The sequence below is a fragment of the Chaetodon auriga genome, chromosome 17 (assembly GCF_051107435.1).
Source record: "Chaetodon auriga isolate fChaAug3 chromosome 17, fChaAug3.hap1, whole genome shotgun sequence".
Lineage (NCBI taxonomy): Eukaryota > Metazoa > Chordata > Actinopteri > Chaetodontiformes > Chaetodontidae > Chaetodon > Chaetodon auriga.
Genome location: NC_135090.1, coordinates 15,913,153 through 15,940,359, shown reverse-complemented (window position 1 = coordinate 15,940,359; position 27,207 = coordinate 15,913,153). Strand labels below are relative to the sequence as shown.

General features: G+C 42.8%; 1 protein-coding gene across 11 annotated transcripts; it reads right to left on the bottom strand.

The window, feature by feature from the left end:
* Positions 1-27,207, bottom strand: LOC143334861 (myocyte-specific enhancer factor 2D-like). Of its 11 annotated transcripts, none has more exons than XM_076753799.1 (13): positions 26,998-27,204; positions 19,737-20,129; positions 16,903-17,106; positions 15,318-15,455; positions 13,885-14,101; positions 13,237-13,293; positions 12,295-12,476; positions 10,834-10,863; positions 6,966-7,095; positions 6,618-6,813; positions 5,118-5,186; positions 3,840-3,890; positions 1-3,343 (listed from the first exon to the last, which is right to left on the bottom strand). In XM_076753799.1, exons 2-13 carry the CDS (start codon positions 19,788-19,790, stop codon positions 2,881-2,883), a joined length of 1,791 nt encoding a protein of 596 aa, XP_076609914.1. In that variant the 5' UTR covers positions 19,791-20,129; positions 26,998-27,204; the 3' UTR covers positions 1-2,880. The 11 variants fall into 11 exon arrangements, with proteins under 11 accessions (XP_076609914.1, XP_076609915.1, XP_076609918.1 ...); XM_076753800.1 differs by having other exon boundaries at positions 13,885-14,098; positions 26,998-27,150; XM_076753803.1 differs by lacking the exon at positions 3,840-3,890 and having other exon boundaries at positions 26,998-27,195.

The following is a 27,207-nucleotide window of genomic DNA, read 5'->3' as shown; positions in this document are numbered from 1 at the left end:
AATGGAAATGACTGCGTGGTAAAAGCGGGAGCTCGTTGGCTCTGTCTGGAGGCTGGTAGCACTCGTTCCGTCTTTAACAGGAATAGTTCAGCTTTTTCGGATAAACGCTTATCCGCCGTCTTTCACGTCAGCCTGCAGGCTGGAAAATGAAGTGCTGCCAGCTGTTTATCTTGACCTATGACCTCCTAATATTCGCAGAAGGGTAGTGGACTGAAATGTGAATTAATGCACATTTTATTTTTGCAGGTTTTCTGGAAATTCATCTAAAATTGACATAAGTGCGATATTAGCGTTGAGTTACAGAGGTGCATGGTAGCTAACAGGCTGCTGAGTGTCGATCTTATCTAACTCTAACAGGTTTGACAGCGAACTTCCCAAAATGCTGAACTATTCCTTTAAAGGTTTAAGAGGCAAATTTTCTCCAACATTAGTTTATTGAATGTGTTGGATGTCAAATTGTTTAGCTGGGAGCTGACAGAAGAAAACAGTACAAACCTGAAATTAGCAGTGTGAAAAGCTTCCCACCACACCGTCACACGAGGGACGGAAAAATCACCCGGTCATGAAAAACATCAACAACACTGGCGCGAAAAATGTCACACAGCACGCAGATGTTTTTTTGTTTTTTTTTCTGGCCACAAACCCACAGTGCTGGTGTCAAACGCTGATTTCACACTCTGCTGTGAGCCGTGACTGGTCGCACCAAACGGCGTCATGTCCTAAACCCAGCCGTGTCCACTTCACCTACACAGACTTAAAAGCGTAGGATTGTTTAAGTAGATAATAAACAGTCAACAACACCAGTCTGCACTTTGAGCATCGTCTCAAGGAAAACAAAACAAAACAAAAAAAAAGGCCAACCAATCAGGAGAAACTTTCTACTTATAGGCTATAAACAACCTGTGAACACACACTCATACACAAACCTGAAATGGTTCAGACAAAACAAATGTGTACGAGAAACATACGATTAAACAGCAAACAGCACTTGGCTGCCAATTTCTTGACGTAATTTCAAAGTGAAAAAAGGCGTAACCTGTGTCCGCTCGACGTGGAAAAGATCGTACACAATTCCGTCAACCAAAAAAATGCGTCAAAGAAGTGCGTTTTATCTCTTAACTACACTACGAGTGAATGGCAGTGACCTATCTTAAGGTGGTTATGGACAGTTTTACTTTGATCGTGGGTTTTAAAAATGAGTGGTAGGAGAATATGATGACACCACAACCAAGCAGGCCTCTGAGTGAGGGACAGAAAGTGCACACACCATCAACACTAGCATAAAATAGGTTTACTGAAACACGTCCGATCCACCAGCACTACCCAGTGTGGCGTAACCCCTGCACTGTAGCTCGAAACATATCAAATTCACACTCATATATGCAAACAGATCCACTGAGAATCAACACATTGCTTGTTTTTAGGGATACCTAGCAAAGTCTATGCAAATATATTCATATGTACATACACGTCGTTGAAGCTGAAAAGCTATTTTACTTTGTCGCCAACTGAAGCGGTAGAAATATAGAAAATGTCTTTTTCCTTTCACTTTTTGAAACACAGCAAAGAGCTAAGGAGAGCTAGAGAGAGCTAAAGAGGACATCAAAGCTTTTGTATAAGGAGTGATTTTTATACAAAGTCAGAATTCCTACTTCTGGACAACTAACAGACCTTCAAAACAGATTTTTTTTTCCCCAAAATACCAACAGATAAAGAACACTTGGACTGAAAGAACCAAATACTTCTCTACCCAAAAAAAGCCACCGGAGGCTCAAAAAACTCAGACTACGCATTTAACTGGATGGCATCTACTCCTGGTTAATAAGCTGAGTGAGTGGCTGGATTTCTGGTGCAACAGTTTCCATCCGAGTTCCAGAGGAGATGAGGTGAGAGGGGACGGGAGGAGCACCCAGTCCGAGGAGAGACTGACGGCAAATTCAAAGCCTGGAAAGCATCGACAGTTTCTAGTCCTCGTTATTTCCGTGACAGTGCGAGTAATAATTCGTCAGTGTCCCTGCACCACGTGCGAGAGGCATTTGGCATTTTTTTTTTTTTTAGTTGTCGTTGTTGAAAAGAGGTTAATATTGGCACTCTGGCGAGGTCCTGGACCCCACGGCCACAGAGCGCCACCTGTTGGGCTGAGGGTGGCGCACGTGGCGGCGGAAAGAACCGTTCCTGGAGAAGCCTCCTTACCGAGGAGACCCCGACTGAGTCCGTCTGCTCAGTGCCAGATAGATGCTCAGTCCTCAGACTTAAGTTATATCCAAAAGTGCAGTCTGGAGGTGACTTATGGAAGAATGGACAGCACACAATCCGAGCGACGCTGGATTTCACAGAGCAGGAAGTGGTGAGTCATACGGCAGAAGTCCCATAATGTCGACAAGCCACCAATCACATTGTGAACAATGTAGCAGAGCTCGATGTAATTACATGAAGGTTATGCAGAAACCACATGAAAGAGAAATGTTTTTCTGGTTTCCTCAGATTGCAAAAAGGTTGGACACCTCATTTCTACCAAAAGAAATTACTATACGGGAGTCATTCAAGCAAGAAGGCTTTTAAAATCTACTGTCCCTCTATGTTCAAGGGCCTACCGGGGACAAAATATCCAGCTGAGCACGAAGCCATCCTCTCCTCACTCAGAGCGTGATCCCAAAGGATTCTTATTTTTTCAGTTTTATTCTTTTTTGACAAAGCCTTACAAGTCTGGGCGACGCAGCTGAGTTGTGTAATTGTGGACAGAGGCAGATGTGTGATGATAGTGTCACATGGCAGTGGGGTCGGGGCAGTGGGGGTTTAGGATGAGTGTGGGTGTGTGTTGTGGGTGTTGAAGTGTCACCAAAACTTCGCTGTGGGTGCGGAGAGGCGTCGCAGGCGCCTCTATGTCACCCAGGCGTCCAATCTCATGCGCTTGATGTTTCCTCCCTCCTGCTCTGGTTCATTCGATGCCCTGAGGGCCTCGGCCGAGGGGCTGAAGTCTGGCGGCACGGAGCGGCCGGCGGGACCTACGCTTCCCGTAACGCCGCCGCTGCCTCCGCCTGCACCGCCGCCGCCAGCTGTGCCAGTGTCATCCCGATCGCTGCCTTCAAAAGAGCTGGCGTTGCTGCTTACACTGTCCGCAGGCGAGCGGCCGGTCGGGGGCTCCAGGCACAGCAGGGAGCCGGGGTACTGCGGCGGCGCGGTCAGGATGGCTCCTCCTGAGGTTGAGGACGGCGTGGTTGAAGATGGAGGAGGGCAAGGGGTGCTGCGATCCCGGCCGGGCGAGGCGGGCTCCGACTTGATGCTTACACTGGAGTTGGTGTTAACGGTCAGCATGGCGCCTTGAGGTATATGGGTCACAGGCCTGAGAACAGGGTCAGGGAGGACAGAGAGAGGAAGACGATGGAAGGTAAGGAACAAAGAGGAAAGGCGACAGAAAAACACACAAATGATTAGCCACGAGAAAAAGGTGTACGAGAATCTGGAAGGTCATTCGCATCAAGACATAAACCGACATTACAAGGCACAGCACCAACAGGGAAAAGCCACACTCCATTATTGAATAATCCAATCAACTGTGAGCCGTCAAAGCTGAAGTAACACCCCCACTGCTCCCCAGAGATCAACAGAACAGCCCAGGAAGCATGAAATGATTGGTGTGACAGGGTGGTTCGCAGTGAGGCAGCTATGGTGTGAAGAAACTACAGATGACAAACAGAAAATAATCTCGGGTTAGAGAACATGGTGGAAACCGGAACTACGTCTCTTTCCTGTTTGACTGCAGACAGCACCAGACATGCTTAGGGGGAGCCAGCCAAAAGCGCACAGACACACAGGAAAAAGGAAGTGTGATACAGTACCGGCCCAACCACTCATCTCTACCCAAGAGCAGGTTGGACGGAGAGCCAACACTGTGGGGAGAAAACAAAACGTTGGAGCCCAAACCAAAGGGAAGAGGTGGATTAGAAGGCATGTGTGGAGAAAAGTGTGAAACATTATTGCGAGCAAACGTTTCTTCAACAACAGCAATAATGTTAATGTCTTGGCATCAGAAACAAAGAGCTTAACCTGCTGAAGTTTTGTCCGAGCACATAAAAAGTCCAGACATGAAGATCTATGCACGTTCTAATCGGGGCAGCTTTCCTTGCTACAGAGTGTGTACGGTGGCCCCCTCAGGACAAAAATGCGTATGAGTGAACATTCGGCCAGGCTTGTGTTTCTCATTTTGAAATGCATTACTCTTAATGTTTTAATGTCTTTGCAGCATTTCTGGGCTCGGATTTTACTCTTGCAAGTATTTGGTCCTGAGGGGCCACCGTATTTGAGGGTCTTACGAGGGGACAATTTAACAAGATTGATCTCTCAAAGCCGACTATTTGTCAAATGCTTTCAGGTAAAATTCTCAAAACTCACAGAATGTATATCATGAAGAGTTACTCAGCTGCAGGAAAAACTAACATTAGATATTTTTACTGCATTAACTTCCCATTTTTGTCACTTGTGCTGCTAGATAAGAAATAAAAGTAACAATTTAAAAATGCATCAATGTTGATGGATGCACAGTTTCTATACAGCAACGTTACTTTATAAAAGTTGTCTGCTCGGACATTGAATATTATTTGAATTCTGAATGAATATATTGAATTTAGTGGATCATCAGTCACAAACTAATTTACTGATGCTGAACAAAAAAGAAGCTCGTACTATGAAGCGCTATCTACATTTAAAAAGATGGGAGAACTGTATTTTTAGGCTGTTTACTTCAGTGACCTGGTTTTGAGTTGGTCTGTTTGGCACTTTATTACTCAGAATACCTATAAATATAATATTACTGCACAGTGTGTACACCATGTTGTCTTTTAAGTAGATTTAAATGCAGTGGCCTTTAATATAACAGACGTTGTACTGGCTAGCTTCAGTTAAAGTAGGTTAGTTTAAAGTTAATATTTTGTGTACATTGACTTTGTCTTTGTTATCATCTATTTATGAAATAAATGCATGGCTGCCTTTACGACAGCATTCACTTTATATAGTTTCCTTTGAGACAAAAGCCCTTCAGATGCAAAGTGGACTACAAACCCCCCTGCAGACAAGCTCATGACATTCCACACACGCACACACTAGTATTGGCTGTTCACCTCAGATTGGCAGCCAGACTGGACACCTGGCTAGACAGCTCGCTGCTCTGTTTGTCCACGCCCCACATGCTGTGGACAAGAGGAGAGAACACACTTCAAGGATCTGGTGTTCATGCTACCAAAAACCCAACCTGAACCCTGCAGCGCTGAGCCCACGCCGCTCCCGCCACACTGCCGCCACCCTCTAATCTGATACAGACGCTTTATTACATCTCCATGTAAAACCTGATATAAAGGAGAGAAAAATGAAAAATATCTGCCAGCGGTGTTACAAAAAAAACTAAACTTTGATAAGAATTTCCTCAAAATCACCTTCCTTTTACTTGTGATTTGTCTTTGTCTTTCATTTCTAGGAAATACCCACAAACTGTATCCACAGCAAACTCCATTAAGATGAAGTGAAATTATTGGTCACCGCCGGCAGAAACTTTCACTTGTGTTTACGGTGACTGTGATCAACAAGTGAGCATGTGTTTCTCCACAATATAATTATTCATTAAACCTGATGTCCATTCTAACTGAATTTAACGATGCATCACTGTCTAAACCCTCATGAGGTGCACTGTCTAACCAGGGGTGCACGTAACCTTTACTCAGGTGAGTTTCAGGAGGTGGTGTCTGGTCATATGTTCGCACATGCGTACCTGTGTACCAGTTCTGTGCACCCCTGTGAATAACATATGGTTTGCATTAAGGCTGGGAGGTATGCCTCGGCTAATATTAAGAATATCTGACTGACCTGATGTTGCTCACACTGGTGCATTATGTTTGCCAGATGTTTCCCTGCTGTGTGTGTTTGTGAGCTGCCAGAACAGGGCTCACTTTCACCTAAAGCAATAATAAACCAGCAACCTGATGCAGCAGTGCAGAGGTTTAGTTCAGTGGAAGTCAATGTTTTAATCCACTGAACATTAAATGATGTATATGCTAAATATATTATGGCTTAATTGATGATTAGTACATAATTTACTAATGCTTTATAGAGCAGATATAATGCATTAATAAGTAACACTTCTGGGATGCCATCTTCCCTCATGTCATTAAAGTAATTAACAAATGATAGTTGCTTTGCAATAAACCATCAATTCTGCGGTTACAAATGTCATTAATGAAGGATCTTTGAGACGGCACAAATGTTTCCTCCCTCCAAACACTGCACAATGTTTCATACTGCTGAAGTGCATCAACTCTAGAAAACCTCAACACCACATATTCAGACTGATGTTATGAAGAGATGGTGAGATGCTGGTGAGACCAGTTCACTAAAAAGGAGCATGAATTGCTTGCATTTAAGGTCATGGTATGGATATCATGCAAGCTGACTGGGAGGGTCAGTAGTAAAGTATTTCAGTATTAAGAGGGTTATCAGTAGAGCTTTTACCAGAAATATCTGAGCCGCCGCTGCTGCCACCATCATCATCATCATCGTCCCTGACACCGGATGTGACGGAGGACTTAAAAACAACAGACGCAGTGCTGATGAGAAAATACAAGACTTACACCAAGTTGCTGAGCGATGCAAGGTTGAGTTGCTGCTGCTGCTGCTGCTGCTGTGCTTGCTGTTGTTGCTGCTGCTGTTGCTGCGGCTGCTGGGAAACGGCCTGCTGCTGCCATGTGGACACGCTGGTCGGCAACAAGGTGCCTGGTGACGCCAGAGCGTGTAAAGCAGTGATGTCTGCACTGGTCAGCTGGTACTCTGAGCGAGGACAGAGGACAAACGTCACATTTTCTTCATTTTGTTCCCTGGGATACATTTTTTACATGTGCTTTGATACCTGTGATGTACACATCGTCCCAACTCTTTTGGAGTCAGGGTTGTATTTTCAGCAGAGCTTGTGTTTAGCTCACCTGTGTTGTAGGCTGTGGGCATGGCGGAGAAGGGCAGCCCCTGCGCCAGGAGGCTCGGCGTGGCCACAGAGACCACCGGTGTGGTGAGGGTTTGAGCCACCTGAGCTCCCGCTGCCAGCCGCTGAGCATTCTGCCAGGAGAGAGCACATACGTGTTCATTACAGCAGAAACAAGGAGCCAACTTTCACATGTGGCCTCAAGCTAAAATGGCTTATTTCAACAATGTAAGTTCTGACATGCTGGGAATGACAATGTGCATGTGGTTGGATTCATAATGATGTACTGAGTCAAGTAAATCTCAAAGTCAAGGGGATTTACTATCAGGAGGCTCTTCATGACATGCATCAAAAACAGTTTCCTTGTTCTGAGTGAGGCCATAAACAGACATATTACATTAAAGGCAGTTTATTCAACTGTCAGATACAATAATTAGTGTGTTTTTGAAGTATTTTATCAGGCATTTTACACTGTTATTAGATAATGAGAGTGGAGAGATCACTGGGAATTAGCAGAGAAATGGGAAATAACAATAAAAGCCCTCAGCCAGACTCAAAAAGGGGCACTTCAGTTCAAGGTTGAGGTCTCGACCCTGAGACCACCGGGGACCTCTGTGGGTTTATCTAAGTCATTAAAGCCCAATTTAACTTCAACAACATGTACTAATACAAATGTATTCATTGAAAAAGCTGTAATTTTAAATTATTCTACAACTCCCACCTAACTTTTATGTGACGTGCTACGTCCTCGTCATATATGATTATTTTCATTATCATTTAATCTGCCCATTGTTTTCTCACTCGATGTATAAACTGTCTAAAAGTCTTTTGTCTGACCAACAGGCTATAAGTTATAGTTGTTCAGTTTGCTACAGAAGAACGAGAAAACCAACAAACATTTACATTTAACAGGCTGGAGTTCATTTATCTAAACTGTTTATTTAAGTTGCTGCAGATTAATTTTCTGAAGAACGACCAATCGATTCATACTAACTTTGCATTTTAGACACTACGTTTCACAAGATGTCAGAATAAACACACACAGTTTCAGTACAGTAAGTTTGAACTGTCGACTCGTCCGCACAGATTTGACCAAGTTATCTGCGGCTGTGATGATGCTGATCTCGTCTGAACTCAACGTGCGGCTCATCTCATTTTCCTCCAGTGGATGTCACTAAAGGTCTAACAGTATGCGGCTCGGGTGCACTCCACAACAGTTAACCACATTTTTACGTTTCAATCTTTCACTTTTAGAGAAGCCTAACAAGGCACAAACCTGGTGCTTACTCAGTGTTTGCACATTAAGTCAAGACATTTAGATGACAAAATATTCAGTCTCTCCAGCACAGGTGCAGCAGACGTGCAGCTAGATCTGTGAAACTGCTACCATGAGGTTTTATTATTATGTGCCTGCGCTGAAAGACACAAATCTCGGAAGTAGCACAACACTCTGGAGTCTGCTCCAGCTGAATTATAGCGCAGATAAAAGCAAACTGATGTCCTTTGTGAGAGAGAAAAAATAAAGGGTCTGCATACAAAAAGCCAAAGATGCAATAATTCTGGTCTGGAATTAATCTTCTGAATTGTGAGACCCTGTGAATGCAGATCATCCTGAGAGGAAATATTCGGCCAGAGTTATGACTGTAAGGCTGAATTTACAGAGAGAGAGAGGAGATAGACCGGAGAGAGGGGCCAGATTCAATTAACTGCCTTTGTGAAGAAGTGAGGAGGGGCGGCAGGGTGAGAGTGATGAAAATGAATCACTACCCTCTGGAAAATTAGATTCTTGCCCATCAACTTTGAGTGGAAATATGAAGGGCGGGGGGGGGGGGAGCTGACAATCAGCACCAGCAGCAGCCGTCATCCCTCTCTCTTAGTAAATTCATCTTAAATTAAAACAGGATTTTACAGGATAAAAACCTTTCTGTAAGGAATAAATTATTTTTAGAATTTTATATTCGTTATCATAAATTATATTAAGCATCATCTGTAGAGCTGTGACTAAAAACTATTTTCATTACTGCCATTAATTGGCCCATTATTTTAGCGATAACAGATTAATTGTTTTGTCTGTGAAATGTCAGAAAACTGAGGTCAAGGTGACATATTTTAATTGCTTGTTTTGTCCAACAAACAGCCCAAAACCAAAAGATATTTAGTTTATTCTCATATATGACAGAGATAAATAAAAAAGTCCCAACATTTGAGATGTTGATATTAGAAAATATTTGTTTTTTGCTTGAAAATTAATGCAACTTTCCATTATCTCTTTTTTTTAATCATTTGGTTTCCAAAGTTTAGGAGGAACACAATCCTGAAATATTAAAACACTTTCAGTGAAATTTTTGTTGCTTTGGAGCTGCATATAAAGACGCACCGTTCGGAAAACATTTGAGTGAAATGCCTTTAATGTAATGCCAGTTAGTTTTTAGAAACATCTCACTGACCATTTTGGTGGAAGGTGAAAATGAGTGTCGGTGAACAGGGAACATGCTCCGCGGCGCTTCGCACCACAATGCCAAGTGAAAAGACGCCCATGCTTTAAACGGTAACTTTGGTATTTTTCAACCGCGAGTCTATTTTCCCAAGTTTTTGAGTCCATGTCACTGGAGACAATCATTCTTGAAAGTGATTCAGTGTTGAGCATCTAACACGGTGAACTGAGGGTTTATTTCGACAAAACCAGAGTTGGTGATTGTTGGAACGGAGAAAGACGAACCAAGGAAGTTCTGGTGAGTTTCTGGTGAGTGGGATAAAATTACCGTTTCTGTAAATGGAGTCTGGTGGCTTTGGTGAGAGTGACATGACGGATGTTTGTGGTTAAATGAAAAGCGTCCCTCTGTAGGGATCCTTTCCTAATGTTGTCTGACACAACAATCTGAGCCCGTCAGTGACAACTGCACCTAAAGACTACACTGCAGCCTGTTTCGCAGCAGCTGGCTGGCTCAATACCGGACCAGTTCCAAAAATCGTTGTCCCTGTCAGTCACATATCCCACTTTTATGCCAAATTTAGCGCCTGTACACAGTTTTTTTAAACGTGGCTAAACCCATTAAAAATAGGCCATTGACTCCCGCTGCCTGTGGATGAGTTTGCCCTTCTGTTCTTTTTCTGGTGTCACGTTCAACGTCACAAATGCACCAGAAAACGGGGAATAGTAGGAAGCAGTGTGGAGGCCAGGGACAATATATTGGTGGTTATAATATGTAATATTTTTCATAATATGATGATGATGATGAGATAAATAGAGTCTAACAAGGCATTATTTACACGCCATCATCATCGTCATCATCGGAGAAGGAGTGAAAATTAGTGCGTCCACCCGGGTGTCCATCACTGCTGATCCAAGCTGCAGCTCATAAACCACGACTGCTGCAGAGTCATTTGACCCAGGAGTGAAGGCAGATTGTACCCTTTCCCACTGAAGACCCACAGATGTTAGTGGGTTTTTTCATCCAGTGAGAAAGAGACTTTGGACACAAAAACATGGGAAAATGGGATCCAGATTGGAAAACACTAAAGTTACCCTTTAAGTGGCGTCATATGATGAAGTTAATGTGCCTGGTTCAAAACTGACGGGGTCACTCAAGGACAATTCTGCTGGAGCACTGCGCACCGACGAATGTGGAGGTTTCTGCAGATTATCACTGAGGAGATCATGATCCTAACACTACAGAAATGCTGGAACAACACAACCATGAGCCCTGAACCACATGCAGTCAGGTGGGAACCACAAGCTGAATCCCAAGATATGTCAGTGGGGTAAGACCAAAACGATGAAAAACTCTGGTACAGAACTGTAACCATGCTAATAATGTGCGGACAGTCGATAGCCATCGACTCATGCGAGTGACTGACGTGGGGGAAATCACCTCGTTTACCAAATCCAGCTCATCCTCTGTCTGCAAAGGGTGTAACAGAGACAGTTACAACTCTGATTCATATTAGTAACGAAAAGTAAATAAAAAAACACATAAATAAGAATAAAACTACTTACTGTGGTTTGTCAGACTACTTCTTTAATATTACTGGTTTGTTTAGCAAAGTTACCTGTGAGGCAAACCAATGTTGGCTAAATGTGACAGTAAATGTTTGGGACCTGAAACCACAGACGGTGTCGTCACGCCGCCGCCAATCATCAGCACCAAATTAAATCGTGGACAAAATAATCTAACCACAACATCCATTTAGTAGCTGTTGTGCAGACTGTGATCATATCACAAGATCCTCAGCGGTTTTCGACAGTTTCAAAGGTCCAGAATAAAGAAATAATCTTAATTTTTAAAACAACATGGATAACAGGTCCGTACATCTGCAAAAACTTTGAACGCGCTAGCAAACAGATGCTATTTATCCAGCTAGCAGACACCAGTCGACATTAGCATTAGCATTAGACTCGTGTTTCTGGTCACCTGATGATTGTTAACCCAATATTCTCTTCCCTTTGGTCTCCACTAACTCCTGAGGGAAATATGTTTTTTTTTAGTGGCTACAGGCTTCACTATGTTCACCTGCTGGTTGCTAACTGTGTGTGCTAACTATTTGGGGCTGAGCAGGTAGTGTAACACTGACACTGACCGATCAGCCTGAATCAAAACCCTGAAGCAGTGGGCCGTAAAATCAAAACAATGAGTCGAGAGATCCTAAAACGCTCTTTAAAGATATGAGGAACAGGTGGCCGTTCTCTGTGGGTCAGTTCCACATACATGAGGAAGACTGTGCGATGTGATAAAAGCTCCTGAGCAGCTACCAAATGAAACATGTGGTTCCACTTTTTTCTCAACTACTGCTTCCAGGGTCAAAGACAAATGTCCACTCTGAAAGGAAATAATGTTTTAACGACCTGCTGGTAGTTAGCACTCACTGTCACACATGGCTTGAAGCTAATGTGGGTGCGTGTTTAGTGAAAGAGGTTCTGAGAAATGTGATCAGTATGTCAGAGGGAGTTGGCTGATTCATCCGAGACTTTACTAACTTTGCCAGAGTAAATACCGAGATGTTGAACAAAGAGTGGAGAGCTCCAATCTCTGCTCCCAGGTATTTACTAAGATCACAAAAATGATGGAAATAGCCTCCAACTGACTGTTTATCTTCAATCAAATTCTTGGATTTCATTAATACATCAACATGAATTCCAAATGTTTTTGTAAAGTTTTCCGTCTCCTTCATTGGCCGGTGAAGTCTCGCTTTTTCTACCCCCCCTTAACAAACTGTCTCAGTTTCAGGTGTCTTGGTTTTGTGGTCAAAGTAACTGTTAACTGAGGTATAAAGAGCTGTTTTTGTCACGGCAGAAGGTTGAAAATGTTAACACGAGTTCGGCTTGGTAAGCTCACCATCTGCATGAGGCTCTTTCCGCCCTGTGAGGTGATGACTCGGAGGTCTGGCTTGCGGCTGTTGACCATCTGGGGGCTGGGAGGTGGGGGCGGAGACTTGGCCGGAACTACTTTCCCCAGACTGTTGCCGTTAGAAACGGTGAGGAGGCCTGGGGAGGCCCTGGCGCTGGTGTATCCATTAGCTGCGGGGTGACAGAGGTGTGAATGGACAGAAATCAATAGGAAAATCAAACAGGTGAATGCAGACAGCGGGGGGCGGCCATCGCGTGTGGACTCAAAGTCGTGTTAAAATGATCTCCAAAGCTTCTTTTTCAAAGCGTTATTCTGCACTGAAACGCTCCAAATTAAAGGCATGTCAGCACTGACAGGATAACGCTGTTTATAACACAAACGTCACATCGTCCACAGTGAAAATCGAATGTCATCACAGCTGAAAAGACGATTTTAGAATCTTGTGTCGGCGATTATCACAAATGCGTTCCTTCCTCTAAAATCTTATGCAACGTCGCCTTTGAAATGTCAACATTTCCTCAAATAATAAATCTGATACTGGAACCAAAAGACTTGAAAAATGTGTTTCGTTTTTTCCTCTAAATATCAGATGAAGATGAAGCACACAAAAACATTTTAAAGAAAGCCCAGTGAAAGACAAATGGACCATGATGTGACATATTGTTAAAAGGTGATATAAAGCAGACTGCATGTCCAAGGGGAAGCAGGGAATCCCATGCATGTCTGTTGATGTGACTGGTGGCATCCCCTGATCCCTCCAAGGCACAATCGCAGATGGTGCAGAGGAGGAGAGGAGAGGAGGAACCTTGGAAAGGATCTGGGATAAATACTCTAACGCAGACCAGATAGCAGAAGAACACTTGGCCAGGAAAAAGACGCTTTAACCATAAAGCAAACTCATGATCTGAACAAACACAGGAGAGTACTCACGGACTGGACTTGGGCATCCTCCATTTGAATTATTCAGGTCGCCTCCCAGAAGAGCTCCTATCGAAAAAGGATGAAATGGATAGAGAGGAGGAGAATTAAGAGCGAAAAATGACCCTGGAACACAACATGAAGCAGCACTGAAAAGACGTGTGATACAGTAAGAAACTCCAGAGCAGCTACTACTTTGTTTAGTCAGCTGCTGTTTCCCCAATGAGCTTTCCATCTTAGGCCAGTATACACTTTAATATTAACTGATGTAGTTTTTTGTCTCATCTATTTTTATCCTTGTGCATTTTTCTGCAAAGCTTGTGCACCTTTGAATCTTTGAATTATAATCCAGACAAACAAACCCCATTAAAACACTCCCTTCTGCATTGAACCAGGAAAACCAATTTCAAAATTTAACGTGGTTAAGTACAAATGAAAGAGTCTTAACGTTTGAAATGACAAATGTTGGGCTTAATGTCAGTAGAAGCCACACTTGTTGACTAATCTAGAAGCAGAAAAATTATGTAAATTGAGGATCATGTTATTTGAAACCCACAGAGAGGCTGGTCAGTCAGTTTTTGTGTAAATGTGGATGCTGGTATTCGTTAGTCCACTGACGACGTCCGTCTCACCACACGCAGCAGAACATCACTCGCTCACCTGCACTGGCTGGTCGCTGTGGCAACCCAGGAGATACCGTGTTTCTCTGAAGAGCTGGTTGCTGTGGCGACAGGAGATGGGTATCCGTGAGCGATGATGATGTTACATAGGAGGTAGTTACCAGTGCATTGCCGGGGTTACTGAATTGCAGTGCGCTTTGATTGGACGACTGGACTGTGACCGGCATGGAGAACGTCTGGGGCGGAGCGGTCGACTGCTGCACGAGAGAAGAGAGAGTTTCACTTTTAGTCTTCGTCAGACAACGACGACTCACCGCTACATCGAAGCCAAGAACAAAGCAGGTGTGAATTTTGGATGCCAACGAGGAATTCTTCCGTGGAGACAAATGAGTGACATCATCCCAATCATCAAGTATTTTGGCTTAGAGTTCAGTCCGCAGGCAAGCGTGAGGCGAGCAAAGCCTCCATCTTTTCTCAATCAAAGCGTTCAGCGCAGCTGGTGGCTTAGTGGTAATTAAATCCTCTGGCCTGGACATCAAAACACTTTACCAGCACTATCTGCTTGGTGACAATATGCGTTTTTAACACCACCCTGATGGCAAGACGGTCGAAGCACATTTGCTGACTGAAGCACGGTACAGTTTAGAGGAGATGAGCGCCATATTTAAATCTCCATGGACTTAACATTTAAGCTCACGCTCATCTACATCTTGCTTTTGTCCCCTCACAAATTAAAATATTTAAAACAAACACACATTTCTGGTAAACTTGTCAGCTGCCTCTAAAAGGCTTTAAACATACTTTTCTTGTACACACATACAGTATCTGTGATAAAAAGCTGACATCATCCAAGACAACGTGTCCGTTAAGCTCTAATTACAGGTAAGTGAGACAGTAAATCAACAGTTAAGCCAACATGATTTATCACCAAATCCTCATGACTTTATTTTCTTTGAAGGTGCTTCTGAACATGAAGTGCAGCGACGATTTAATGCCACTTCAGCAGTGTGACTTAAGTGAGGGATACAGGTGAATATCATCGGCATACAGCAGTAAGAACAAACAGCAGCAGTTGTGAGGGTTTCAGGGCTGAAAACAAAAGCTGAGTCTGACAAACTGCACAGTCTAAATGGGAAAAAAGGCTGATATTGAGTTTTAGTTAAGTTGAATTACTTTAAAATATAATGAAATCTCCTTAACTGCTTAAAATTTGGCATCAAAACTACGGCCTGATATGTCAGCAGCCAACAAACTGTTCGTACGTCTATTATCTCCCATGATGATCTAAAGTTTCTGGCAAATGACTGACTGAAAAACAAGTGTGAAACAACCAGTTAGAGGAACTTCACACCAGTCGCTGTTTCCTGTAGGCACTCAAGCCAAAATGCAGAATAACAACAGACAAAATGTTTCACCAACAAGTCTGCAGTCGAGAGAAAAGCAGGACAAACAGTAATTACAATGCAGACTTACTCCGTAGCGTTTGAAGAGAACATCCAGGTCCTCTGTGGTCTTACGGTATTTGTCATCGTTCAGGGGACTTTGGTCAATGGAGTCTTCACCGTCCGGCTCTGGACTGTCACAACCGTTAAAGCCTTTCTTTCTCAAAGTCTGTGAACAGAAAAAAGAAAGGAAATGAGTGACAGTAGTGTCAGACTCAGTCAGTGTAGTCTGTCCCTGACGCTCAGTATTAAACCCAGCCTGATTGTACAGCACCGTTCATACAAGAAATGCAGCTCAAAGTGCTTTTCAACAGAGAAATCACATGAACTAAGTGTGTGTTTCAGACAAAAAGGACGAACATAAAAACAGGGACGGAAAATGAATGAGATTGAGAATAAAACCCACTTGATAAGAACAGTAAAGAAAAGAGACAAATACAAAGACAGTGTAACATAAGATGGAGAATAAAACCCACTGCAGAGTACACATGACACATAAAATCAAGTAAAATACAACATTTTAGAAGAAGTGCAGCAGTGCTTAAGAGGCAGAGCATGAAAGTTTCAGGCCTGTGTCAAGAGTCAGCTAGATGAAGAGATAAGTTTCTTTTAAAGTTATATTAATAGTCAGCTGGCTTCTGCAGGCAGTGCTTTAGCTTTGGGACATAATTGACAAAGTCTGCATCCCCGATTTTCTTCATCTGTTGCTGGGAAGCTCCAATAAACCAGCAGCAGATGATCGCAGTGTTCTTGAAGGCAAATAGTGAACAGGGGAGTTAACAATGTAGCCTGCTGCTAGCCCAGTAAGGGCTTTGTACAGAAGGAGGACCTTAAAATCAATTATAAATGTTACAGGAAGTTGGTGCAGAGCAGCTCAAACTGGACTGATGTGCTCTCTGCAGTAAATAGAGCTTTGCAAAAATCAAACTTTATATAAAGGCATGAATCAGTCTTTCAGCATCTTTTTGGTTTATAAATGTTCGTGCTTTGGCTGTTTCTAAGGTGGAAAAATGAATCTTTCATCAGCTTGTTGATGTGGGACTTGAATCTTAGATCTGAATTTAGGATAACACCAGGACTTGTAACCTCAGATTAATTCCAGGTAGTTAATTTCCCCAGATTATTAAATAGCACTTTTGTTGTAGGTCTGACCACTATTCACAGCCATGCAAAAGTTCGGAGTTGCCTGACACAGAAGCTTGATTGGGTGCAGTCAGACGTCTGCTCTGTGTGCCTGAACGGTCTTTCATGCTTTTTTTGTTTGCAGACGGTCCTCGTTACTCAATAGATGTCATTTTGTATGAAGGGTTTGCAAAAAAGTTTTGTACTTGACAAACAAAACGCAGAAAGAGACAAAGACATCTTATTTTTCTGTCGTTAAAATGCTCCAATAAGTTCAATCAGAATACCAAAATTCACAAGGAATTATTTGCGTCCTCGTGTCACCTGTCCTGGAGTTTTTAGTGAGACACCTTGTACAAAAGGTACGCGTGTATGTGCTATCAAGCTCAGGCTGCTTCTGGTGTCCTCGTCGCCTCACACAGGATTAAAGGCCAATAACGAAAGAGTCAAACCAACTCACTTCAAAACAAACGCTGCAGCTGCGATTGATTTACCTCAATAATGTCCGCGTTGGTCCGGCTCTCGTGAGGCTCGTTGTACTCCGTGTATTTGAGCAAGACCTTGTCCATGTCAGTGCTGGCGTACTGGAACAGCTTGTTGGCGTGGTTGAAGATGATCAGCGCGATCTCGCAGTCGCACAACACGCTCAGCTCGTAGGCTTTCTTCATCAAGCCAAACTTTCGCTTCGTGAATGTCACCTGAGAGACAGTTGGGGGGGTGGGTGCAAAAACAAAACCATTCGTGAGCTTTGGTTAAGTGGACTTAAATAATACAGGTGACTTTCCACATACCCTTTATCAAAAGCTCACTGAAGGTCACACATTCAGGCACAGAACTCACTCTGGTCACGTTTCTCTATTCTGCACTCTCTCATGTTTCTCTCTCAGGGTTAACACATCGCTACAGAGATGAACGCTACAGAAGAAAGATCCTACATGCTTTTCCCTTACAAAGGTCTTCCTTGATCCACACAAAGACCTTCACATCAAAATGAGAGTCACAGTTCAGGAGAAGTTAATGACCCCTGAAGAAAATATACACGGTCCATCAGGGGCGTCACTGACACGTTGGGTAACACATCCAGCAAACAGTAAACAGAGAGTATTTTTTGGTCCTCTTTGGCTGCCAGAGCAGTCACTGAAACACAGCGGAGTCTGTTTTCAGCATCAATAATGAAGCATCCTTGTTTTTGTGGATGTTTTATGACTCATAACTATTTGCACTACAATGAAATAATAGCCTCAATCATCGGCTTTTAAGGAAGAACCAGTGCTGATCATGTTTTATTCAGCCTCCATCAATAGATTTGTACAATCGTTTATATGCACCGAAAGGAAATGCTGTGAATTTTGATATTTCTTATTTTTAACCTTGAGTCTTTGATGTTTCTTTTTTTCTAAGATTACATCAGAACTACGTCAAATAGAAGAAGCGGACAAATACATTTCAAGAATAACGAGAAGCGTTGACTGATTCCTCTCAGCGTCTCTCAGCTCACACTGTTCCTGTCTTCACTAGATCTGCTCCATGCAGACACCTACTGTACATACAGCATACGCTTTGGTCCGATGACAGATGTACACTGTGTGCGTGTGTGTGTGTGTGTGTGTGTGTGTGTGTGTGTGTGTGTGAGTGAGAGAGAGAGATAGACAGCCAGGCAGATACCATCAACTAAATCATCCCGCATACAAATTCTTCTAAATATCTCATGTTGCAGCAATTTAACTGATGATTTAAACTGGAGCATGTTCAGTATTTATTGTACAAACGGTTCCAGCATCTGTCTGCAGAGTTTATGGTCAGAGCTGTGAGGAGACGGACTTGGAATTAAAACAAACAAAAAAAAAATTCTTGGTGCTTCACAAAAACAGCGATGACAGGAAAAAAATAAAAAACTAAAAATATCAAATTAACATTTTTGTTTGACGACTCATCCGGCCTTGAAGGAGCTGCAGAGCTCCGAGCTGCGATGTGGATCTATCTATAACAACAACAATCAATGCAGCAATTTACAGATCTGGGCCACAGTACAGCAAAAAGAAAGGCATGCAAAAGGCATGACACATGAAAGTGTGCTTGGATAATGAAAAACAAACATGGAGGACTGAGAGCATGAGGCAGAATACTGCGTGGTGTGATGAAACTTTTCAGCAGTGATACAAAGCACTTTGTTTGGCAGAACCAACACTGTGCCTTCTGTGAACGACAAAACCGAGCAGAAAAAGGCAAATTCCTGAGGACAGCCTGCTTTAGAGCGCTTGAGACCTTTCGCTGCAGCAAATGTGTGTATTTGAATGGGACGATGACTCAAGCATGAAGCCAAAACAACAACAGAGCGGCGTCAGAATGAGAAAACCAGTGCTGGACCAACCAGAGCAAAACCATGACTTGACTCTCATACAAAGCCTGTGAATGACTTCCAGACCATCGGCCTGGTGCCTTCAGCTGGTAGTGAAAGATAACAATGACAAAAACCTCTGAACCAGAGTACTAATATGTTTATACTCAGTTTCTAAGCCCTTTTCTAATAACATGAAGGTGATTTCTTGTCTCAGGATCACATTTCAATTCAGATTCAATAAACCACATTAAGTTTGGCAGTATTAAGAACACATTTACTGTGATTTTGCAAAACAAACATGCAGAAGGCATTACTGCTGCATGTCTTAAAGCTAATGCTAACATACACAGACTGTGCAGATCATTTCAACAGGACAACATATAACCTCCATCACTAATCCGTACGGCTGCACTGAGCCAATGGTTTGCTTTTGGGAAAAAAATACTAATTCATTGTAAGTGCAAAAGTAATCTCAACTTTTAAGCAAAAAGTGCTCAACAAATAAAAGTTTAATCTCTTCTATTTCACAACAAAACATCTGCTGAAGGACTGTGTGATGCCAGCTTCAGAGGAGTTAAAAAAGCCTTGTAAGGCAAATGATTATGGTTATTGATTTAAGACTCTGTTTGAATGATCTTAACAAAGAAAAACAAATCAAGGAAGCGCTTCTGTTTTCTCCCACTTAATTTGGCTCCATTTTGTTGGGTTAACTTCACAATTTTAACCTCGAGCAAGACGACAAACTGCGTTCATATTCCATGTTTTGGGGTAAAAAGGAAATTAATGTCCGATCCGATCAGTTTAAAGAGAATCAATCCTGGCAGTCAGGAGCAGCGAGTTCAGCACTCTCAAAGATTTTAATCCATAGATGTATTCATGCAGGATGACCATCGCTCCACCCGGCCAAAGTGACATTTCTTTAAGCTTGCACTAAAAAGGTACTGATGGTCAACCAGCCATCAAAAACAGAAATAAACTAAGACTCACCTGCTTGTTCCTTTCATCGGTGATCCGCTGGATCTGAATCTTTTTCCTACCCATGATGCTTCGCAGGTGTGGAGGCAAATGTCGTAGTCAGTCAAGTGGAGAAGCGCCTCTTGGAGGGTGAGCGAGGAAGTGCAGCCTGCGACCTCTTACTTCAGCCCAAATACACTCACGCACGACCATGCACCCGAGGAAACACACGCACACACATTTCTCTGCCCAGATGCGGCGATGTCGTCGACTCCTTCTACCGACGGGCGGCGGGAGTGAAGGGTGGATGCTGCGGGGATGCGTGGAGTTGAGGAGTGGAGGTCCTCAGTTCATCGCTTGCTCAAGAGGGACAAGAGTGACAAACTTCCCCGCAGCTGCTGTGGTGAGGAGGACGTCACTCCTCTCCTGCGTGAGACAGAGAGAGACAGAAAGGTTACCCAAACGTCCCTCATGTACAAAACTACAGGGAGGACGAAGGACGAGTGAGGGAAATAAATCAGTGATATCTGTTGATGGGGATCATAAATCCATAAATGATCATATTCGTATCGTGTGAGAAAATAACAAGAAATTGACAATGTGACCTGTGCTGCTCAGTCATATTATCCTGAGACCAACAAAGACAACAATGTCCTCTGATTATGAGGGCAGGGGGGTCACAGACAATTAAGGTGTCCATTTAGCAGCCCCTTTGTACCGGGTTAAAAGCAATGACTTCCAGCGTCAAAGGCTCTTCAAAGCACTATCAGGCATGGGAAAAATTCAGCTTCTATTCTAACCTTTGCTATAAAGAGGCAACAAACATGCCGAGGCGAAAGGCACTTCAATAGACTTTTGATTGGATCTAACGCTTTGAGATTTGAATAAGACGTTCTCATTTCGCCTTCACAGTGACGGTCAGCAGAGACCTGCGTGATTCCTGTGGATCTACAGCGTTGTAATTAAAAGCTGTGCATATACATGCCTACATATACAAAGCAAACCAATGACAGGCCTAACAATAACATCAAGTCATATGGTAGAAAATCTAAACTATGAGTTTTATTTGGTTCTTTCGAGCTCTGTCCAAAATCACTCCCTATATACTACCTGGTGGACAACATTAAAAGTAATGCGATGTATATGGTCCAATAAACTTCCCCTAATTGGATGCAAAACTACTTTTATACTGCAGCTACAAAAGCCATTCAAAGACATCAGTTTGCGTAGTAATTCACGCTAAATGTGTTGAACTGATTGAGCAGATTAACAGATTATCAAATGCTGAAACTTGAACACGTGAGTCATCAGAATGTACAAGAAAACAGTGGGCATGTTATTTCTGCACACGTGATGCTTCAGCCCCTTGACGGCCGTTCAACGACAACACTGACCAGGTCGATGCCAATCGTCTTTGAGAGAAACTCAGAGGATGTCAGTGAACAGGGATCAGTCTGGGCGGCTCAAGACTTTGATAAGAAGGCCAAACTGACTCAATGGCAAAAGTAACCGTCAAAGTTGCTCTACAAGACTCTCAAATCTGCATGAATTTTGGCCCTGAATTAGAGCCAGACGACACCAAACACCAAAACATTACAGTCTAAAACTTGCATGGCATCAGATGTGGCATGCTAACGACTCTAACGGCTTCACGCTCTTCTTCAGAGGCTGTACTGCAGGTTGACGAGCCGTCTGTGTTCAGGCTGAATCACTGTTTCGTATTCATTATGTTGACCATTCTTTGAAATCCTCCTTACCATGAAGGGCTGAGAGCTGTGAATAAAAAATGAAAATAATGAGCAAATGAAAAAGAGGAAAGCCTTGAGAACTCTGCCACCTCTGCATGAGCTTCGGACAGATCGGAGAGTAAAGAAACCGGTGACTCTGTCGCTCATAATACACACGATCTGGGCTGCTGGAGTCAAATGATTCACTCTTTCTAATGTGATACTAATGCATGAATTACCGCACGCTTTGCCACTGATTCTAATTTGAAAGTCTGATTTAATATTCAAGGGTATTTCAATGTATCAAAGGGTAAATATTCAGAAATTAACATAAAGTAGCATTAACAACAGTTAACCAAACGCACTTTAAGCACTCCACAATGATGTTGATGTCACAGTTGACACAACTAAACAAAGAGAAAGTGAGGGTGTATCGACACTTACAAATTGGTTACTTAATCTTCATAATGAATCCAAATGAACTCACAGTGGTGTGTATTTCCTGGGATGAGAGCTTTGAACGTGCCTAAATCTGTGATTCAAGTTTACAGTAGGGCTGCAAACTTAATCACATGATAATCACAATTCTAGCACCAACAATTAATTAAACTCAGTCAGGTGTGATGCTGATGCTCTGCATTTAGGGCGGCTGCTCCGGTGCATTAAATCAAACGCTCCCTGGAGCTGAGAGGAATACCTGATTTGTTGCCAATCAAGAGGTCGATAAGAGGGGGGAAAAAAAGGAATTGGCAGCCATCTATTAATTGATTAATCATTTCAGTCATTTTTCAAGCAAAAAAGCCAAACATGACCTAGTTTCAGCTTCTCAGATGTGAGGATTTTCTTCGTGATATACGATCCTAAACTGAACATCTTTTGGACTGATATATCGATCACTCTAGAACATAACTGCTGGACTGATTGATGAAGACAGTCACGGCTAGTTCCATCCCTGTTCACATATAAACTGTCTGACCAATCTTCATCAACATTTGGGCTAATTTGATTTCACGCTTGATATTATTGCTATTGATTTCAGTTTCTGTATCAGTGTGTTTAACATCTTTAATCAAAGCGGAGGAATATGAACTGAAACCACACGTCTGAAGGGGAAAATGGCTGAAAATGGATCCCAAAAGCAAATGTTCCCACTTCTCACCTCTGCAGTGAAAACTAGCTAGAAAACATTCAAAGAGTAACTGACAACAACAGCATTTACCGTCATCTCATTTTGCCGCCATTTCATATCTTTAACTCTGAAACAATTTTAGGGCAAACCTACATTTTCTGAATACATCACCGTCCCTAAAACCCTTTCTCTTTGCTCCACAAAGGCTCGGCCCTGAGGCTAGTGTGTTAAGTTTTCCCTCTGGCCTTGACCCTCCATGTCCGTGCTTTCCTGGGGACTGTTGTTAGGCCAGACGGAAAAAATGAAAAAACGCCAGTGGCGTGCACATGGGGCCTCCGCAAACCACATTTCAACACTTTAGAGAGTGTCCAGCTTGAGAATTAATCAGAAGCTGCAATAAAATCCAGCATATTAGGTTCCGCTAGGATCTGTATCAAACCTTTAATCCAATACTTTGGACTTTTCTGCCAACTCGCTAACTAGTTTTCACTATGGCGGCTCCGAATGGATATGCCAGATCAGTATCGGCACCAATAGTGACGTTATTGGGCGTTGGCCATGAGATGACCTGAGCCTTTTTAGTCTGTGTTTTCACCATCACTATTCAATCAGTCACAGCAGGCCACTAACTAAGATTTTAGAACCACAGCAATGCCTGACCTCGTTATCGCACATATGATTGATTCCAATGTCTTTTATTTCGTGAGGAATAAGAGCGATAAGAGAGCAGTGCTGTCCAATCATCACCCTGTATTACATACCATGACATGTCTGAGCAGTTTCATGACAGAAACTGTTGGATCGGTGCGTCCCCACTTCTTTTACACACTCTCAATTATTTATTTCCTGTGAAGTCAGTTTATCGTAGCTGGAGCGTTCCAGGCTATTGTGACAATAAGGCTGCAACGAGAGCTGCAACAATTACTCGACTGACAAAAATAACCAGCAACTGTCTTGATAATCATCTCACTCATTTTTCAAGCATAAACAGTGAAAGGATGTGACACGTTTTCAGGTTCTTCTCAAGTGGCAGCATTTCCTGCCTCTCCTTTTAATATACAGTAAATTAGTAAACTGAATAAGTTTGGGTTTTGGACTTTTGGTCAGACTAATCAAGATATTGCGAAGTTGTGATTTTTCCAGGTACCCCATAATAAGTGTAGCAGTAACCTCTAAATTCAAGTGTATTCGGTTAGGAATCACTGCTGTAGGTGAATTCATGTAGGTGAAAAAAGTCCATTTCCATTTCTATTTGAGATAACAAATGCTGAAAGATGTTTATACAGCAGTTCTTTTCTTAAAGATACAGACAAGCAATTAATTTGTATAGCCTGCAAACTACTACAACAGTCCACAGAATCAGCCATGTATGATGTGGTTTGTGTTGTGCCTCGATGGAGCTTTTCATACATTACATCTGTATTCACAGCAGCGCTGGATATAATCATAGATCATCCATTAGCTGTAACTGTAAGGCACCAACTCTAAACAAGTACCACAACAAGACATGTAGAAATACCGACTGCTCGAGGGAAAAATGATTAAAAACTGCTCGTCTCTTCTGACTCTACAAACTTTGCCGCTGTCAAGCTACAATATTATCTTTGATTAGCTGTGAGTTGACCAGAATGGGGCTACACTGCAAGGCTTCTGTCTAGCCTCCCTCTCCCTGACTGCCCTCTGCATGGCTGCCCCCTCATTACTGTAATTGACACGTTCATCCCTCCTCTTCCCCCTTAAGGCGCTGATGGCTCAATTAGGAGCTGGCCGGAGGACTGATTGGACGCCAAAGATAATGAGGTTGCCGCTTGGCTAAAACTGAGCCCTGCATCCAGCCAAACTAAGATCGCTCTGTGACATACGGGAAGCCAAAGAAGAAGAAAACACAGAGTTTACAAGTCAATCTTAAGACGTGTCAGGGAAAAAAAGCATATACTGGTGCAAGAGGAATGACTTTTGGCTGGACCGGATTTGCCTCATTATCTGAAGAGGGCAGGCATTTGGTCAGTCCGGTGAAAAGTGAGCCACGCACATGTTATTCAAATCATCCAAGTGATGGTTACGCAACCCTCGAATATTCTTCTGATGAAGGACAACATAATCAAGTTCAGGGTGGGCATCTGTCTGTTTTGGACGAGTGTAATTAGTGGCTGTGACCTTTAGCAGATTATGCACTAGCCAATGAAATGTGCCAAAGCCCTGAGATAAATGGTCGGAGCCTCAAACGCGTCTTGTGGTAGGGTTTGCCCATCCACAACTCTCAGACAAGGGTTTAGGACAGTCGTAATGTCTCGATCTCCACCCCCCAAAGACGGGTAGGCCTGATTTACACTCTCTGCACTGGTTTCAGACATTTTATTGGCAAAACAGTGGATGTTTTGCCAATAAAATGTCTGAAACCAGTGCTGTCCATTCTAATTTATCACAGTCCAAGGTGGGATCATTGTCATTTCAACCCGATGATATTTGCTTTACCCTCTTAGACGTCTGAAAAAAAAGAAGCAATCCTCACATTTGTATAGCAGAAATCAGAGAGTGTTTGTAATTTCTGCTTGAAAAACGGCTTAATTATAAAAAACAATTTGATTAAATATCTGTCAATCAACTCATTAACCAAATATTCACTTCAACTCTACACGTTATTCACTTTGAATAAAGCTGCCACATTTCACGGGAACAGGGAAGAAACTGAATGAAAGATGCTCTGATGCATTTACTTGATATAGAAATTTGTTTTGTGTGTTTCCCATCTGCTTATACTCATATGTCAATCTTAATAATATTCAATCAAATCTAATTTATTCTGTTCTCTCTGATTTTCTTGACATGAGTGAGTGTTTTTTTTTTCTGCAATATGTATACCATTAAAATATACATCTGTGCAAAATCAACAAACATCATTAACAGTGTGATCAGCTGTCTGTCCTGTTTGGACCTGAGAGACAAAAGTTCAAATTCCCATACCCCCAAATGATGCCAATAATTCAAGCTGTCTGAAGGAGCTGGTGCTGTGGACTTGGAGATAACCTCGGCCAGTTTAATTCTGTTCATCTTGGCACCCCTCGCAGCTTGAAGTCCTACCCATAGGAACTGTGAGTTTCAACAACCCTGTTATTTTAAGCATTTTAATAAAACATTTCTGTTGTTGATAGCCAGACTTTTGGGCAGCCAGTGTGCTGATGCTGCTGTGGTGGAGGTAGGACTTGGGAATCTTTGCAAACAATAAGATGAAATGTTGGGACATAGAAAACTAAGCTCTGACTTCTACATATTACACACTATCACAAATATGCTGGTGATTGGTGAAATGTGTCATCTACGCTCTCAGCCACTGGGTCTGTGCTGCCTACAGATGTTGATATGAATCCCTCTGCAGGGATGGCCTCAGCGGTGTATCACTCCGTCAAACTGGCCTACTTCTAGCCCAATAGCTTTGGTATCTACCCTGGGATGGCACAGAAAATCATGGCTGCTGAGGCCAGTCGCTGAATACATACAGCCCCATGCTAAACCAGAATCAGAGCCCTTGTCTGACTGGAGTTGCGCTCATGTGTGTAAGTGTATGTATGCAAGCTTCAGTAAATAAGGCCATGCAAATGCCCTTTGCCTGTCAACAGCATTCAGCACCTGGCATCTGGCTTGAGCATTAATAATATTTATGTCTTTGGTACAAAATCCAACCTACCCCAGCTGCAAAATCTCATGAAGTCACCACACACACACACACACACACACACACACACACACACACACACACAGCAACTTAAAACCAGAAAAAATACCATCATTTTTCTGGAGGCTCTTGGATGAACAGCTTTGAACAATAGGTCTCTCTATTAGTAGTTAGCCTGTTTTCTCCTTAATGTCATTAAACTACTGACCAGGTTAGATCTGGTATGTGGCGTCCACATGACATTAAAATGACATTTTTTTAACCAAAGTGGACTCATAATAATTAGCTGTATCCCACAGACATGACAGATGGAGAGTGGAGAATGAGTAGGCCCGCTGACGGCAGACAGGTACCCTACAGGATCTATTTTGACAGGTTGGAGGCTGGGACTGCTGTCAAAACCGTGTGTGCTGCTTTTCCCAAACCACACAGCCGCCTTTCAGACCCCATAACCGGGGTTGACTTACAGAGCAAAGGACGTGCGACTCTAACCAGGCCATTTCACAATTTTCAAGTTACGAGTCGACCGACAGCCATTACCTTCCTTATACTCTCCATACAACTCGGCTGTGCGAGCTAGAGCCCACACGCACTACTTTATATCACATTACGGGCATTTTGAATTCAAATGAAGACTGTTATTCTATGTAAGATAAACCAGTACGGTGTTACTTATTACTTTGGTATATTTAAATAATAAAGCAAGCAGGTCTGCTCCTATGCGAGGAAAAAAGACGCAGGAAGGAAATGTATCACTCCACTTACCCTGAAATATTGCTGATAAAAACCGAAAATAGGCCTGCCGCCACCGGCTCCAGAAGTGGCCAGTCTTAATTAAGAAGCATTAATTAATTATGCTGAAGCGACGTGTCTATTTACATAAATCCGCGGCATTTTATTCCCTTTAATCTTGAAGTAACTATACTGTCCACCCAGGCGATACAGCGTACCCAGTGTAGGATCAACGTCATTGAC